Source organism: Gossypium raimondii, chromosome 7, assembly GCF_025698545.1.
Source record: "Gossypium raimondii isolate GPD5lz chromosome 7, ASM2569854v1, whole genome shotgun sequence".
NCBI lineage: Eukaryota > Viridiplantae > Streptophyta > Magnoliopsida > Malvales > Malvaceae > Gossypium > Gossypium raimondii.
Window position 1 is genome coordinate 46,091,258 of NC_068571.1, and position 18,377 is coordinate 46,109,634.

The following is an 18,377-nucleotide window of genomic DNA, read 5'->3' on the forward strand; positions in this document are numbered from 1 at the left end:
AGCCATGAAGAAAGAAATGAAGGAGCTCAATGGGGAGCTCACGATTTACAAAGCCGCTTTGAGTAATGGGATGTTGTCTTCAAGGCCGAAGCAACAAGCAATGGATGTTCCCAAACCGGTGAAGTTTAAGGGTGCACGATCCAGAAGGGACGTGGACAACTTTTTGTGAGAAATGGAGAAATACTTCTGAGCGATAGGCATCAAGGATGATGCTATTAAGGTAAACACTGCTTCAATCTATTTTACTGATGTGGCTCTCTTGTGGTGGCGTCGTAGGTCCACGGATGAGAAACATAGTGGGAACGCAATTGGGACTTGGGAGGAGTTCCAAAGAGAGGTAAAGAAGCAGTTTTACCCACGGTATGCTGAGAATGAGGCTTAGACTAAGTTGCGTCGTCTCATGCAACAAGGCACTGTTCAGAAGTATGTTCGGGCATTTAGTGAGTTGATGCTTCAAATCTCCGCTTGAGTAAGAAAGAAGCATTCTATTGGTTCGATGATGGGTTAAAGCCGTGGGCAAAGCATGAGTTGCGTAGGCAATGAATCACCAAACTTACTGTAGCCATAGCCATAGCCGAAGCAGAGTCCTTTGTTGAACTTAGTCCAACGAAAGACAAGTTTGAGTCATCTAAGCCCAATAGAAAGGGCAATGGTGAGAGGAACCATGAAGAAGATGAAGAGGGACACAGCGATGATGGCAATAGTACCGATAGCACAAGTAGCAATGGGAAACCACGAGATACGAAGCGGGGATCCAACAACCCGAGGGACAAGGGAAAAAGAATCAAATGCTTCCTTTGTCAATGACCACACATGACACGAAAATATCCGAATAAATTGATGATTTCGGTGATCAAGAAGAAATATGAGCCGAAGGAAGAGGCGAAGCCTATTGAGGGGAAGACATCGAAGGTCAATTTGATGGTGCTCATTCCTAATAAGAGGAGTGGAAAAAGGGTTGATGTTTGTGGACATCAACATTATGGGTCAGAAGCAGAGTACTCTTATTGATACGAGAGCATCGGACTTATTCATATTAGAAAAAGCTACGAAGAAGCTTGGTCTGTTGATTAGAAAATCGAATAAGAAGATTAAGGTAGCAACTTCTGAGAAAGCCTCAACTGTGGGAGTAGTTCGTGATGTAGAACTACAAATCGGCAAATGGAAGAGCAAGGAAGAATTCGAGGTAATCCAATTAGATGATTACGATTTTTTACTTGGCTTAAAATTCCTTGACAGGATTCAGGCAACTCTGCAACTAGGGGCCGATCAAATTCATATTGTCACCAGTCCGTCAACTAAAAGTATTGTGCCGGTGCATCGGGATATGAAGGTTAGGACCGAGGTGTTATCGTCAATCTAACTAGTCGAAGATGTTTCGTATGGCAGAAACATTAGTTCGTCAAAACAGAATGCCACGAGAACCCCTTCGGAAGTGTTAGTGGCGCAAAAGATCGATATGAAGCATGTAGATTCGACTGTGGAGCTAAAACCTTTGGGAAAGGTGGGTTATGCATCGAGTTTTGGGGGGAAACGAGTGATGCAAAAACAGTCGAGACGAGTAAATACTACAAGTAAGGTACATTGTAAACACTCTGATAATGTTTTAAATTCTAACTTGTTGACTTGTCAAGGTCGTAAAGGCCCTTTCAAAGTTCATAAGCATGGAGGCCAAGGGACTGTGGGCAGTATGAAGCCAAGATGCGTGAATCCAGGGGATTCCAATGAGAACAAGTCAGAGTTGGGGCAAGATAGAGCGGAGATTTCTTGCCAACGGGATGTACTAACGAGTGCAACGGTTCAAGTTAAGAGGCGACAGAAGCTGAGGCAAATGTTTCAAAGGAAGAGACAACCTGATCACAAGACAAGTCGGGAAAAAGCCAAGGCAACGTGAAAGTTCCATTGTGAATTAAGCCAGTACCATTCGGAAGTTACAACGAGGGCGTTGCAAGAATAGGTGGGGGAGAATGTCACGGGCCAAAGTGCAAAACCCGTGACCATGGCACAATATGCACCCCATGGAGGTTTATCGATTAGATGGGAAATATTTAGCCCACAAGAACTGGCCCGATTCAAGGAATTGTTGGAGAAGCCTGTCAGATTGAAGCCCAGTTGGCTCGATAATGAAGACATGGCAACTTAGGCTAATTTTGATAACTAATCTTAGAAGATAGAGGAAATCATATCTTGTAAAGATTAGATTAGATTTGATATGGCATATCTTGTAAATTCCTAAAATCAAGGGATATGGTTAATCTCGTCCGTCAATGTAAATGTATCTTGACCGTCGATTTTGGGGAGCTCAACTATAAATAGAGAGCCTTCCCCTCATTTGTAATCATCCATTGTAAACTGAATTCTTAAGAGTAATAGAATTCTTTGAGCATTTACTCAAACACTTTGTGTGCATTTTTTCTTTGGCTTTATGTTGTTCACTTGTAGCTTCTTTTGTCACAATCGCTTCCGCTATACAAATTGGTGCCTTGGAGGAGTTCTAAAGAATCCTCACTTTTGGGCGTAAAGGCTGACTTAGGCGAGTTTGGAGTAAACGGATCACCTAATGCTGCACGGATTGCGAGATAAAAGGTCTATCTTGTGACACTAGATTATAGAAGGTAATAAAGTGACTTGTCAAATTTAAGATTAATGAAGTGAGAAACATAGAGCTTTTAGGTACTTAAGTGGATATTTTCCATGGCCTTAACATGTTTTATGATAAATGTAGCCTCCTAAACTCGGCCTAGACATTATGGCCGAAGCATGAAGATTACATAAGCCATTAAGATGGAATGGAAAGTGTTTCTATTTAATCACTTTTTAAAACTAGTGATCTCGATTTATTTGCTTTGATTCAAGAAAATATCATATTAATTTTAAAACTATCAAGTGACTTTGTTGTTTCATTTGTAAAGATTAATTATTCCAAAAAACTAGGTTATATTTTGATAAAAACAACTTCATAATATTGTGGTGGAAAATTGTATTAAAATCATATTTTTGTTAAAAATAAGTTTTTTATGCATATTCGACAAAACATCAGTAGATAATTTAAAACCTCAAATCATGCGATAATAAAATGAAAGTCCCCTAATAAAAAGTTTCATGCCACGATCCATAAGAAAATTATTACAATCCAGAATAATAAAATAACCAAATAATAAGGTTTAAAGTATTTAAAACCAAAATCATCAGAGAACTCCTCCGAAAGCCATATCTAAATCTAACCTTAAGGATTACCTAAAATCAAATCAGAATATAGGGATGAGCTAATAAGCTCAATGAGAGTCTTAACTTATGTAGCAAATAGTAATTCAGAACATATATTACAGAAGACAGTAGAAAATATAAATAAGCAGTCCAATTTCACATATGTCAATATGCAAGATAATATCGATGCAGAGTTTTTCAGAAAAGTTCTTACCCAACACCGCTACACACCACAAAGAGTTCCCCAGAACTTATTCATCTAATAATACACCAAAATTGTGGACAAGCCATCAGATATTGCAAATATACTGCCAAAATGTGTGAATATACCGCCAGAATGTGAAGATAATTAAACTGCCAGAAACTTCTTACTTTCAATATAAACACAATCCAATGCACTATGATATGGCACACAGAAATAGATATACATCAATAGGCATGCTTAGCATGTGATTATATTTTGTTAACAAAAATAGTAGGCATGGGTTTGCTTTTCATGCTTATCAGAACAAAAATAACAATATCTATGATTAATCATGATATCCGATTTACTTAATAAAAAATGTGTCATTTGATCACATAACATGAGTGTCAGAACTAACATATAAATTCATCCATCATAATACAACATACAAACATATTTGTGACATCACATGTTTAACATATCAGAGTTACTTACTTGGGAACCATTCCATTAAAAGATTTATCAACCACCATGAATACTTAGTGTATTCGAAAAGCCACGTTTCAAAGCAGTTAAATAATATTAATCATAACTAAATAATGTTTAATAAATAATCATACAAATTTTATTTGATTAAACTCACACCTGAAAATTAAGCCTTGTCATTAGATGTACACTCCACACTTTAGCAATAACAAATCTAGACAGATCTTGCTCAATTTGATTAAATAACAACGATATGAAACCAATGGAACATTCATTAGTTTCGGCCATGAACCAAAATATTTTCTCTTAAGGAATCAAATAAGGAACTCACTCTAAATACCTTTTTAAAAGATAATTCAAATGATTCTTTATTGCTAGAGGGAAAACCAAATGATCCAGGTTAGATCCTTCAAGAAATGAATCATACAAACATTAGTATTTATATTTGACTATCATAAGAAAAGAGATGATTGATATTAGATTTATCAATCAATACTTACGCTAAATCGGATGGGTTGAACAGATTGATGATTCATCGAAAGTTTCGGTTCAATGGAGGAATAGTGGTTAAGGAAAAATCAACATCAAAATAAAATGAATGAGTATATAGCTTTATTTAACAATAATTTAAAAAAAGTAAGAGAAGAGGGGTAAAAATCGATTATGACCAAAAAATTACAGAGAGAATGAAAAACAAAAAAAAATGGTGTGCGATAGCGGCGGCGGTGGTGCGGTGACGTGATGACGATGACGATGACGATGCAACATGGCAAAAAGAGAATGAGAGAGGAGGGATAGTGGTGAAGTGGTGGTGTTTTAGGTGGTGCATTGGTGGTTAATGGTGGTGAAAACAAATGAAGATGGTGGCTCAAACAGGTGCAAGAGAGAAAATTAGAAGAGAGAAGAGGAAAATGACAAACAAAATGAGAGGATAGACTCACTAAGGTAGGTCAGACGGTAATAGCAATTCAAATGGGGGGAATTAGGAAGGGAGTTAAAAAAGGGGGAAGAAAAAGAAAAGAAAGAGGACATGTGGAGTGAAATGAGGGCTAAGGAAGAAAGAGAAAGCAAAAGAAGAGAAGAAAGAATTTCTTCTATATGGCAACAAGGTGGGATGGCAAGTAGGGGTTTGACCAACTATTTAAATTCAAAAATTAAAAAATAATAATAAATAGGAGTGGGGGAATTAAACTTGGGTCACGTGGGAAGCTTAACTTGTTCTTAAACCACTAGGCTATAATTCATATTTGTTCAAGAATTGACGATAATTAAATTTAAATGGTGTGTAACATTAAATGTGTTTATGTAATGAAATCAAATTATGATTAGCACCATCGAGCTTCTTTGCTCAGCATGCAAAATTATTTGTTTCCATGCACAGGTAATGGTTAAGTTCGATAGAGTTTGCAGTTGATTGACAACATCTAGGACCCTCTTCTCAGTTCAGTAATGTTTGTATTGCCCTTATTATCTTAAATCTTGTGTTGGCATGTACCTAGAGTTATAAGTTGTTGTTGAAATTCTTTATGATAATTTCAATAGATGGCACTAGTAAAACTATAATTTAAACTAAAAGTGTACTGTGAGTAATGATCATAGGTCAATCTTGGTTAGTTGGAATGTTATGTTTACGTGAGTATATAATGGTATGTATTGGTATTTAAGGTTGCTTTTATATGTTATGATGAGCATGTTTTAAATTGACAAATAACTTGGTTCAAGTATATTATTGGGTAGGAATTTTGCTTACAATTGGTAGTCTTGAACATGTCTTAGGTTCACTGGTATGTATTTCTTATGTCTTAAACTTGATTTTAAAGTCGTATATTTGAAATTATTGATAATTTCAAGTTATTTATTTGAGTAATGATTTGAGTTAGTCTAAACTGCTTGAGCAACATATCATGAATTGTGCTTTTAAGTTAACAAACAGTCTTGGACCCTTTTAATTCATCATCAATCTTTAATGAACTCTATAGTTCATATATTGAAGCTTCAACTCCTTTTCTTGAAATCTTTTTATCACAAATTCTTCTTTTCGATTTCAATTATTTGGATTTAGTGATTGGGACTTGACGGAAATTGAATCATTCTCATCATGGGCTTGAAATTGGATCGAGTCGTTCATATATATTTATTATATTTAAAATATGCCTACTCACTATGTTTCACAAAATTAGATTACTTTTTAAATATAGTACATAATGATTTGATTCCTAAATAAATAAATCTAAAGTTAAAATATTGAGTTATGCAAACTATGTAAATTTGAAATGAATACAAAACAATTCAAATAATTATTAATGTGACAGAAAAAAATAAAACAAATAAATAAACATACCAAAAATTATGTAAAATGAATTATTTACGTTTAAATAATTATACTTTATGCGTAAAAATAATGAGAAAACACGCCAAATTTTAAAAAGTAAATCATTATATAAATTATGCAAAAAAAAAAAAGTTAAGACATAACATCAACAAACAAATTATGCTGTAAATAAAATCATAGTAATAAACTATATACAAAACATGGTATACACACAAAAAAATAACATGAATATGATTCACATACGTGTTCAGACTTCGATTAAAATTGAATTAACCGGTCAAACTGATCTAATTCGATTAATCAGTCAGTTAATTGATATAATTCGGTCGGAGGTCGGTTTAAAGGCTTTTTGAAATTTCGATTAACGGTTAATTTAGTTTGAAATCGGGCAATTAATTAAATTAACCGAACTTAAGAATTAACATTATATATCATATGTATTAGGCTATTATTAGTTCGGTTAATTCAGTCAAATGAGCATTATAAATTTATTTTTTATATGTTTTATACTTATTTTAACAAAAAATAAATAAATTTTGGTTAATTCGATTAGCGAACAAATTAATTGAAATATTTCGTTCGGTTAATTTATTTTAAAAAATTCGTTCAATTAACGTTTAAAGGATTAAAAGTTCGATTAATTTAATTAATACTAATTCAGTTCGGTTAACTGTTTGAATACCCTATATATATCACGACTAATATAAAAGCATAATATAAATGTATATATAAAATCATGATCCTCTCTATATATAATTTTAGTGTATAAAAATATTTATAATATATTTTAAATGCACAAAAAGCTGAAACGTTATATATAAAAAATACATTTCTAAATGACGTGCTTTTTCCCCTTTTGTAACTTCATCTTGATAAAAAAATTACAATGTATTTAATATAACATATTACCGTATTTATACCTCAAAACTAATCCTTCACAAACATTAAATTTAGATGTGAGATTATTAAATTTATATATATATTTTACATTATTAAACTTGTTGGAAACCTCATATTAAATACAACATAAAACTAGGAGATTAAATTTCTTTTAATTTTAAAGGCAAATTAAATTCTCTAAAACAAACAATTATAAATTATATAAATAAACTATCTCAATAATTGTTTAATTGAATTCATATGATAAAATCAAGGTGTAATAAAACTGATTTTTTTAGTTAATAAATTTTGTTAAACATTTTTAATTTTAAACTTAAGTTAATCCAACCAAACACATTAATTTTATAGTCTAATCAGATAAATTAAATAGTGTAATCTTATTACGAAACGTAATTTAAGATTCAAAGAGCCAAACACGGGAGAGCTTCAATTCTTGCTTAGATATGTGGTTTTATGCAAAGTTTTCATGACTGGACCAGTGGTTGAACTGGCCAGGCCATCGGTTCACCAGTCCGAACGATTTGATTAAATAAATTATTAAAATTGGATAAAAAATAAAAACTACTAAAAATAACTTTAATTGTTAGTTTAATTCGTTTGTATTGATTCACAATTCAACCGATCTAAAACTTTATTCCGGACAAATACTCCAACTGATTATCAATCTAACCAATTCAATTCAAATAATTATAGTTTTATGTTGGGGTGTACGGAATTTGCACAAGACTTTACTCCACAATGGAGTGGTGCCTGACTTTGCTATGGTCAGGTCTTAGTGTGATGAATATCTGTATCAATATAATACAAGATGGTGTTGCCTATTCGGTTGTGTACTTTACTTTAAACCCTAAAAACCTAAAGATAATAGTTTTAAAAAGCATTACTTTTGATCCAACCAAAATTTGTATACAACAGAAACAGTAGTGGTGCTTTGATGGGTAATAGAGCTGTGTGAAGAGGAACCTTAGTTGCAGCGCATGGATTTAGACAATTTGTATATAAAGGCTAAAGTGGTTGTTTATGGCCTGAGATGAGTAGTTGAGAGTTGGGTTCATTTGAAAAGTGATGTGCTTATTTTAGTAAATTGGTTCCAATTTAAAATTTAGCTTATAGTTTGGGGTGTCTAGAAAATTAAGCCAAGAAAGTTAGCCTGGTTTGGACCCAATCGAAGTTGAATTAGAATTAGAGCCCATAAGAACTAGAAAATGGCTAAAAGATTCTTTCTGACGGTAAACAAAATCCAGCCATTTAGATTTTGGCTGCGAATTATCATCAGCCCTAACTTGGCTATTAAATATCACTATCTTTTAACCTTTTTTCCCACTCTCTTTGCCTTTTGGTTCTCTTCCTCTTCCTCCTCTTCACCCAAAAACCCCCGCCCGAAGCTAGGGTTACTCTTCTTCTTCGTTCTCTCTCTGGGTTTTTTACATTCCTCTTTCTTGGGGCATTTTAGGGTTCTTGAAATTTTTGCACTCATTTGATTTTTTTTGGGTTATTGTTTTCTTTGGATCTGGATCTGTGAAAGAAGTTCTCTAATGGATACTCGTAAAAGGGGAAGACGTGAAGCTGGGTTCAATGCTAATGGCGGCATCAAGAAATCTAAACCAGGTTTGTCCTTTTTTTTTTCTCTCTAAAATTGAAATATATGGTCTTTGTTCCTGTTAATATTTTCAAGCTTGTTTAAGTGTTAATATAGAAGTGATTAATTACATAATTTTTAGGTATAAAATGAAGAATTAAACACGTTGAATTTTTGGGGGATAATTTCGATATAAAAAAAAAGTTGTAACTGAGAAAAAGTAATTAATTAATGGTTGTGCAACAGAATTGGAATCTTTATCAACTGGTGTAGGAAGCAAATCGAAGCCTTGCACCAAGTTTTTCAGGTTAAAATTCTTATACCCACACCTAAATAAATATTGCACTTAAATTCTGTTTCTATAATTTATTTCTAAAAATTTGAACTTTATAGTTAGCTAAAAACTTGTGATTTTGCTAATCAAATGTGGGTATTATTGAGTTATTACAGGTGCAATTACTGTTGTTTGATCATTAATCAAGCTAATGGTTAACAGAGATTGGCTTCATTAATAACCAATTTTGCTGGAGTTAGTTGGTGAAAAAAAGGCAAATTAGATCAAAGATGTACTATTTGTTATATAAACTGTTCCTAAGATTGAATTAACTGGTAAAATTTTCAAATATCGGTACGGTTATTGAGTCCCTTGGTAAGTTTAGCTGTTATATAAATCAAAGTATGATGAAAAATTCAGGTATGATGTGTTCTTTTTTGTGAAAATTATGTCATTAGACTCCTTTAAGTTCTTCCCATCATTGGAATTTGCTCGTGTTGATATAAATAGTTTTCGTGTTTGATATTGTTTTACTCAAGTATGACTTGGGACTATAAGTATCGCTGTTATGCTTTTGTGCTAGATTATTGTTGTGTGCTAGCACTAGCTAGGCTTCTGTTCTATTGGAATGTCTAGGTTTTCTGATGTTTTCAGTTCAGAATAGGCATCTTATACGAGTGAAACATTTGTATTTAGCTGATGTTATGGACTCGTCTAAGTTTGATCTGATCCCGAGTTGTTTTGATTGCAGTACTGCTGGTTGTCAATTTGGTGAGAGCTGCCATTTCCTGCACTATGTTCCTGGAGGTTACAATGCAGTGTCCCAGATGATGAACCTTGCACCAGCTGTTCAACCAGCTTCTAGAAACGTGGCAGCGACAGCTGCAATACCTCATGGATCTGCCTCTGCGGTCAAAACTCGGTTATGCAACAAATTTAGTAGTCCCGAAGGTTGTAAGTTTGGTGATAAATGTCATTTTGCACATGGAGAGTGGGAACTTGGCACGCCTATTGCTCCATCTCTTGATGATCCCCGTTCCATGGCACCTCTTCCTGGCCGCATGGGCAGTCGGATGGAACCACCACCCCCATCAGGTCCTGCTGCTACGTTTGGTGCTTCAGCAACTGCGAAAATTAGTGTGGATGCTTCCCTTGCAGGAGCCATTATTGGGAAAGGTGGTGTGCACTCCAAGCAGATATGTCGTCAAACAGGTGCAAAGCTATCTATTCGGGAACATGAGTCAGATCCATCACTTAGGAACATCGAGCTCGAAGGATCATTTGAGCAAATTAAAGAAGCCAGTGCAATGGTTAGAGAACTAATCAGCAGCCTGGGTCCAGTACCAGGTCCAGCCAAAACAGCTGGTGCACATGGTGGTCAAGGGCATCCGGGAAGCAACTACAAAACGAAGTTGTGCGACAATTTTGCAAAGGGAAGTTGCACTTTCGGAGAAAGATGTCACTTTGCACACGGTGCAGCCGAGTTGCGGAAGTCGGTAGTGTGAAGGCTAAACAAATGCATTCCAAGTAGTTAATAGCATTGAGATATTATGCAGTCTTGTATGAGTTAGAGCCTTGTTTAACATTCTAGCCGTGCTATACTATCTAGTTGAAGTGCATGTCTTGAGTTTTTTACTTTTACCATTTTAGTCCCTTACTTCATAATTTTTCTTTTTGATTGGTAGGGCTAATAATCAAATTAACTCCTTAGACGCATTACTGATAACTCCATTTGATTTAGGGATGCTTGATTTGGGTGTTACTTTATCTTATACAAAGTTTACTTTTTACTTGTAGTTCTTTCGTACTCTTACATCGGAAGAGGTTTAAGCGTGCTTGAACTAATGTTTTCTTAATTATTGTCAATTGAATTAAGTCTTACTTTGCCTTGCCTAATATTACATTTAGTTAAGTGACTTTCTTTGAGTTAGAATTCGGTAGTATGGGAAAAATCTGAATGTCAGGGTGAATTATGTAGATGGTCACTTAATTATTAAATTTTTTTATTTTAGGCAAGTTGATGTGGCACTATAATGATAAATTTAGACTTTAACTTTTATTTAGTCATAATTTTAATAGTCTCAATTTTATCTTAATTCTAAAAAACTCAAAATGGTATTTCTGTTAAGTCAATAACAGAAAACGATAGCTTCATTACAGACGTAACGGAAAATGGTTAGTGGTGATTATTTTGTTATTTTTTGAAAGTTGAATGACTGAATTGGAACCTGAATGACTGTTTTGTCAGCTCCCCCGAAGTTGAGTGGCTGTTGGTGTAATTTACTCTAAATTCTGTTAGTATCATAATTATAATTGAAATTATAAATATGAAGCAAACAATATAGTATACACGAATAGAGAATATTTATATGGCACTACATAAAAAGTTATTATTTTAAGTGTTTTACTAAATTAGTGCGACTCTTAATTGAGTCGTCAATTCGATTAGAGAAATTATGAAAATGTCATTCCATAATTAAAATAAATTATATTATTTGAGGGTATTTTAATCTTTTCATATTCACAAAAATTAATAAAAATATGCATATGGTGAGATTTGAACCACACAAATTACATTAGTAAAACTTTTAATTTACTACTCAATTAAAATTTTATTTTAATATTTTAATATATTTTAATTTTATTTTGCACACTTTATTACTTCCATCAATTGTATATATTAATAATGTATTTAATTGGGTTAGTGTCACAAGCTAACTCGACATCGACTCAAGATTGATGACAACATAATAATAAATAATTTAGTTTATTTTTATTTTCTATAAAAATATATGATAATTGTTATTTTTAAAATACTAATACTACTATCAACCATATTAAATTTTGTATGGGGTCATTGGTTTTTTTTAAATCAGTAATGATAAGATACATTAGATTCCTATAAGTTTTAGTTTAATTAGTCCAATTCATCGATTTTAGTCTAAATTACACCAATTCTTTAATCTATTTGTATTGTAATAGTTTAATTCTATTTTGTAATGATTCAAACAATTCGTTTGTGTTGTAGTAGTTTATTATTTGCGATTATTTAGACATATATTTGTATTGTACTTGCAACACTTGAAAAGAAAATTATGACAATGGAATTGAATGTTAAAAAAAAATACTCGCATTTCTTTGACGACGGAATTGAAAGAAATACCTCGTATTTTAAAATGACATGAGCAATTTAATTATCTTGTTTTAAAAATGAAAATTAGATTTTGATCTGTTTTCCACGTGGGATTCAAGTTTGACATAATTTGTTTTAGGGAGTTAGTACTCGCACATTTTAGGCATGATCATAGTTCTTCAGTGAGCTTCGACACGGTTGAGGCTTTCAACAAATACAAAAGGACTTGGTGTAACATTCAAGGTTTGCTTAGGCAAGATTTTGATGACCAAAAACAAACATGAATGCTTTGCTTTATTTAACTCGAGCATGTCAAGATGTATATATGAATTATCAAATACAACAAAAAAGACAAGTTACACCAAATATTTCCAAACTAACAATCTTATCACTCCCTGCATCCACGATTCAGCAGCAGATGGTATCCATAATTTGCTTCTTATACGACCATGACATGCGTATTATCTGCAAACAACAAAAAGTATGCTCGTAGGTTATGTTATTTTGACTCTTCATTTTTACGAGTCCAATGCATATCCAGAAATAGGTATGAAGACTCCGAAGACCCACCAAATACATTGAAAAAAAAAAGAACTAAACATACTGGTGCCAGACACATGCTCATATCCAACAGTCACACCCGAGTCGACTGACGCATGTTCTAGCCATGCTTTAACACTTCTTAATATATAATCAAAGCAAAATTCTATGAAGTTAAGAGGGTATCATACATGGAAATGTAAACACCGATATCCCACATTAGAGCCAAGCAGATGTTTTGGCAGTCATAAATCAAACAGCTACTGCTTCTGGCCTTTTGCTGGTTTTGATTCCTCTAATGGCTGTTGAATTGTCCAAGCCACAAAACAATGGTTAAAATCCATTTCATTAAATGCAAAAAAAATAATAAACAATTACATGTCCATACCTTCCGCGTAGTCTTTGGCTCCAAACACAGCTGAACCAGCAACTAATGCGTTAGCTCCAGCCTCAATTACCTGCCAGCAACAAATAACATTTCAATTTTATCACCGGAGTATGTCTTGGAGATCAAACTCCGGCCACCAAGAACTCCACCTCGATACAGGTCATCAACAAATATATTGAACTTTGGTGCTGACTTAAGCATCAGAACCTGCCCCAAAAACCAAACTCGGGTACCCTCTTAACCCGTTTCACTTCTTCAGGACCTCAGGCCACCAAGGCCTCTATCCCGACAGCAAAAGGCATCAATTATTATCATGATTCATGACTGATATGATTAACATATCTAGTATTTAATAGATGCCCAGTTTATATTTTTCCACTTCTTTCCACTCAACCTGCATTTTGAACCATCCTGGCAGGAATTCTTAGGTTTAAATGCAAAATATCTTTGATCACTGCAAAAGCTTCATTCAGACACCACTTGCTGTCGAGCCGTCAATGGTAAAGCAACATTAGGCCTATCTCTCAACAAATGATAACTCATAGAATCTACGTCACATGTTACATATAGAGCTATGTTACTCCCAACTATTTAATTTTTAAAAACAAATTTACCCATGTTTGATGTATATTCAAGTCTCCAAATACACGGAAAACCAAGAAAAAATAGAAAATATCTGTGTTGCACACATGGTTGTTTCGACACCCACACCCAAATCCGAGTAACATAGGCATAGAGTGTATAGACATGTCTAAAAGGAAAAACCACATGACTCTAATGGGGTACCTTATATGCATTTTTAGGACCAACTCCACCATCCACTTCAATCCATGGGTTTACTCCCTGCACGGGAAATATAAAACAAATATGTCACCTGATTTTAAAGCATAAATAGGAAAATGATACACAGAGAGAAGTAATATATACCTTCTCCGCACACATTCTTCTCAACTCCGAGATTTTCTTCACTTGACTCTCAATAAAGCTCTGCCCACCAAAGCCGGGGTTGACCGACATAATCAAGACTAGATCAACCACTGTCCAAATGCAAATCAGATACTATCATGTCAACTTCCTTCTATTTAGTCATATGAATTCTAACATCTGTATTCTACAAGTTACGACAATGTAGTGAAGGATCTCTTATCCTTCTTAAAAAAATTGAGTGTACCGTGTCGGACACTTATCCATGTCTGGCACTAATGCTTATGTCCATGTAACATAGCTCTCAAGAGTTTTCCTTTTTGATATATCCTTTATTCCAAGTTATGAATAAGCAATGCCCAGTTTAGATCCACCACATGGCATGTAGGAATCTTCCTTTGACAAGAAGAAAAGAAAATGGAAAAGGAAATAGAATATTTAAATAAATAAATAAAACCCTCACCATCTAGTACATATTCTATCGTAGTAAGTGGGGTTGCCGGATTTAGGACTACTCCAGCTTTAGCACCCAGACCTTTTATCTATACAAGAAGAAAAGTTTTGAGAAAAATTAAAAGAAAACTAAAGGCAATTGAATAGTAAAGGAATCATTGCATGAAAATAAGCCAATGCAGGCAAACAGCAAAAGCAAGCTAAGACAACAATATTAAGCATATGATTTCCAGACAATTGGAAAAAAAAAAAAAAAAAACCTGTAAGTCGTAACAGACAACTTTCAGGCATCCTGACATGGAGTTTTTACAAAGCAATGATGCACGGTTTGAGGTAGGAGTGAGGCCAGAAAACTTAACACTTAAAAAGCTGTAACAGCAAAAATAGGGTGCAAAAACTAGAATAGAAGTTACGCAAATGTCCCAATCAAGCATCAATGCGTAGTTATTTTGTCATGTGATAGAAAATAGTTAACACTAATAAGTTCAAAACACAAACTAGCTTGAAAGGATGAATTCTATACGGAATTGTACATGCTCCTAAGAATTTTGAACATTCCATCTCCATCAGCATATCATGTGGTTCAACCTAAAGTAGGCAACCTGTAGGTATAATCTAAAATAAATTCCAATGACAACTTCAAAGTGGAACCATGCATGAGAAAACAAGGCTTGCGTCTCTCGTTTATATGGCCTTATTGTTAAAAAATGCAGTTAACTTTGGGCATCTCTTGATATGAAAATATGGGTTAATAAACAGTAGGCTTTGATAAGCTGTGGTAATGACCAAGTAACTGCTAGTGGCAACCCCATTTTTATCATGGAAAATAAAGAAGGCAGGCTCAGAAAAAGAAAAATCTTACTTGATTAAGTGTCCGATGCAAATGGATGGTTGAAGATTGTTCACAGTGAACACTGACTATATCTGCTCCAGCCTTGATGAAATCTGGAACTCGTTGCTCAGGTTCCACAATCATCTGCAGACATCCATGTGAAGTTAGCAAATATTTAATACAGGCTAATTGATGATTAGGCATGAAAGAAAAGAAGCAGACCAAATGCACATCCAGCGGAAGATCCGTCACAGGTCGTAAAGCATCAACCACAAGAGGCCCAATTGTAATGTTTGGAACAAATCGGCCATCCATTACATCAACATGGATCCAATCACAGCCAGCAACTTCTACTGCTTTCACCTAGAAAATTGTGGAAGTCAAACTTTGAAAAGAAGCTCCAACTTGAGTTAAAAATATCATTGAGGTAAACAATGCAAGAGCAGCTAAAAAAGCTAACATGTTGCTACTGATATTGGCTTAAAGTCAAATACCAGAAGAATAATGCAGATTATAGTCCGTTGTCTGTGTTATAGAAATTATTGAACATTTGACAGTAATAATTTACAAGAAAATCAGAAAAAAAATTCATAGTACAAGAAATAAAAAGAGAAATAAATGACAAGGTTGACTTTGAGATCTCAAATTCAGGTTTTACCAGTGTTAACCATGTATAGGCGAGTTGGTTTGAGTTCAGTTAGTTCAATGCTTGTAATGGTTCATTCTGATGGTAACTAATGATATAATTGTAAGTTGTAACTTCAAAAAAAAGAATAACAAACCTGCTCCCCCAACTTTGCGAAATTAGCAGAGAGAATAGATGGAGAAACAATGATATCGCTTTTTGAGAATTTATCAACTCGAGATGTTGCCTTCACTACCGTAGAAATTCTCCTTCTAAAGGTTTCAGAGAAAAGGTAATATTAAAATATTGTATGAGAGTTGGAAGAACAAACTCAAATCCAATAGTTGGAAATGTGAGGGAGAATAGGAAAACATAAAGTTCCTCAAAATCATGCGAAAGTGAATTGGAACTAATGAAAACTGAATACTGTCAGTTAATTGACAATTTTCATAAGCATTAGTGTCCCTGTGAACCAATAGTTGCATTCTAAATCCTAAAACAAGATCAATAAAAAGGCGTTACAATGTCACCGGTGCACTTCCTACCATAGAAGACCAATTTTTAGGGATGAGATAACAATTTGCAATCTCTAAATCTTATGAAAAGTAAAGAATTTCAGCACTGCAAGGAAATAACTAATGACATAATTGAAGTTTTAACCATTTGGTACAAACTTTAATGGTCTTTGCTACTAATATCATGTGAATGCAACACCTTCACCTGTGTTTCAATCCGGAAAGAATAGAGGGAAACATATTAAAACATTGTAGTTTGAGAATGCAATGTCAAAATGCATAACTTGTACTGATGGTCACTATCCAAATCACAAGCCTAACTTTGAAATTAGCATAAATATGCAAACATAAGGCGAAAATCCGAAAATAAATCCACAGTTATGCTCCTAAGTAAGCACCAGACATACAAAATAAGTTTCAGCAAGTTGCATATTCAAATTTCTTATATCGAACATTAAGAAACTAATAATTTAACTATAAATAAAACCCCGAAGCTTATTTAATTCAATTGAGTTTAGCTACCTTATATTCTTGAGGTGTCCTTCACTTTCCACTGAAATTTCTAAACTGGGTTTTATTGCCAACATCCATAAATTTGCTTCTTTACCATATAAAATTCTATTTTTTTACAAAGTCTAATATAAGAATGAGCCAAAAAGAAAGGCAACCCAGAACAAGAACTCAAGAAAGAAAAAAGAATACCTTGTAAAAGAAAGTGTCTTGGGTTGAGAAACATGGGTTCTTAGAACCCCAAGTCCCCCTCCAAAGCCATTAATCTGAGTTGATGAACACAATGAAGAAGCAGTTGACATCTTTCACTTATCTTTTTTGTTTCCTAGTTGCCTATCTTTTGATCTTTAGTTTTCTAATCTACAAAGGAGGTGGGAGGGGGTTTTGAAGGTTAGGTAGTGAGAGCTTTTATTTGCTTGTTCAAAAATATCACCACCAACAAGGCTGGCAGCAAAGACTTGGAGCCCCATAGAATAAATAGTCGAGAAAAAAAGAAAGAAAAAAATCTGGGGAAAATTTAGGAATGGATTCATGTAATGAGGACACGTGTGAAGCTGGTTTGTGGGTTACTGTACTTATCCTCAACGGTTGGTTGGCGTTCTATATTGCTGATGTAAGGGAAAGAGTTAAGTTATGGGGAATTGGGTCAGCCTCTCAATTTCGTTTGCAACTCCAAATAGTGGGATGGGGCACTTAAGTTGGTAAAATATTTATTCAAAAAATAAATAAATTCATCGGTCTATCACATCATGATGTTGAACATTTTTTATCACGATATGATCAAGTTGTCATGTCAGGACGCGATCCTGAGTATTGAACGTTGCGACGAGGCCTACGTAGTATGTTGTGCCATGACATTAATCCAATGTTTTGAAACTTTTACAATTTGGTCTTGTTTTGAATCTAGGCTTAAAAAAAAGCTTTTGTAAGCTTGTATAAGACCCGAAATTAATATCATATTATATTATATGCATGATTTACCTATATTTAAATATATAGTGGCATTGGATTGAATATGATTGGTTATAGTTGCTCTGGCAATGAATGTGATAACTCATGACTAGGACCTAGCAACCGAGTCGAGAATTAGGGTGTTACATTTAGTAGTATCAGAGTTATAGGTTTACCCGATTCTCGGACTAAGTCGATATTAGAATTGAGTCTAGAGGTACATGTTAAAGTCGAGTCATGAGGTTGGTTAACCTTCTAATTAGGGATCTAAATCACTATTACTCCTAAATTAGTTCAAATTTACCTCTCGACCTCAACTTTACCAATTTCGACAAATTAGTTCGATTTATCTCTCGATCTCACCAAACTAACTCAAGATTATCAAATTGATGCTCGATAAGATCTCCTCTCGGCCTCACTTATCTTAATTTTCTCTTAGGGTTGTCAAGCATAAGTTTTTAAGTTTATTCAATTTAGTCTTTTTTTTACGATTTAGTCCTTGAACCCAAAATCAATTACTCATCACTTCCATCAACCAACCACT

At 34.0% G+C, this 18,377-nt stretch overlaps 2 protein-coding genes across 2 annotated transcripts; one reads left to right on the top strand and one right to left on the bottom strand.

Moving 5' to 3' along the window:
- The first annotated feature begins 8,376 nt into the window (after window positions 1-8,376).
- On the top strand, window positions 8,377-10,603 carry LOC105787709 (zinc finger CCCH domain-containing protein 14). Its single transcript, XM_052634040.1, has 3 exons — window positions 8,377-8,717; window positions 8,935-8,995; window positions 9,714-10,603. The coding sequence occupies exons 1-3, from the start codon at window positions 8,645-8,647 to the stop codon at window positions 10,465-10,467; spliced, it is 888 nt and encodes a 295-aa protein (XP_052490000.1). The 5' UTR covers window positions 8,377-8,644; the 3' UTR covers window positions 10,468-10,603.
- A 1,751-nt stretch (window positions 10,604-12,354) lies between these two features.
- LOC105787700 (ribulose-phosphate 3-epimerase, chloroplastic) lies at window positions 12,355-17,355 on the bottom strand. Its single transcript, XM_012614224.1, has 10 exons — window positions 17,075-17,355; window positions 16,015-16,129; window positions 15,455-15,595; window positions 15,263-15,376; window positions 14,411-14,489; window positions 13,951-14,060; window positions 13,810-13,866; window positions 13,024-13,093; window positions 12,827-12,937; window positions 12,355-12,560 (listed from the first exon to the last, which is right to left on the bottom strand). The coding sequence occupies exons 1-9, from the start codon at window positions 17,182-17,184 to the stop codon at window positions 12,888-12,890; spliced, it is 846 nt and encodes a 281-aa protein (XP_012469678.1). The 5' UTR covers window positions 17,185-17,355; the 3' UTR covers window positions 12,355-12,560; window positions 12,827-12,887.
- Window positions 17,356-18,377: the final 1,022 nt, after the last annotated feature.

Excerpts from the sequence above, each read along its gene's own strand:
- LOC105787709 (XM_052634040.1), top strand. The coding sequence starts at position 8,645 with ATGGATACTCGTAAAAGGGGAAGACGTGAAGCTGGGTTCAATGCTAAT. Across the intron at positions 8,718-8,934 it reads CATCAAGAAATCTAAACCAG|AATTGGAATCTTTATCAACT; the intron begins GTTTGTCCTTTT and ends GTTGTGCAACAG. Across the intron at positions 8,996-9,713 it reads CCTTGCACCAAGTTTTTCAG|TACTGCTGGTTGTCAATTTG; the intron begins GTTAAAATTCTT and ends TTTTGATTGCAG.
- LOC105787700 (XM_012614224.1), bottom strand. The coding sequence starts at position 17,184 with ATGTCAACTGCTTCTTCATTGTGTTCATCAACTCAGATTAATGGCTTT. Across the intron at positions 14,490-15,262 it reads TGCATCGGACACTTAATCAA|ATAAAAGGTCTGGGTGCTAA; the intron begins GTAAGATTTTTC and ends CTTCTTGTATAG. Across the intron at positions 13,094-13,809 it reads GTCCTAAAAATGCATATAAG|GTAATTGAGGCTGGAGCTAA; the intron begins GTACCCCATTAG and ends TGTTGCTGGCAG.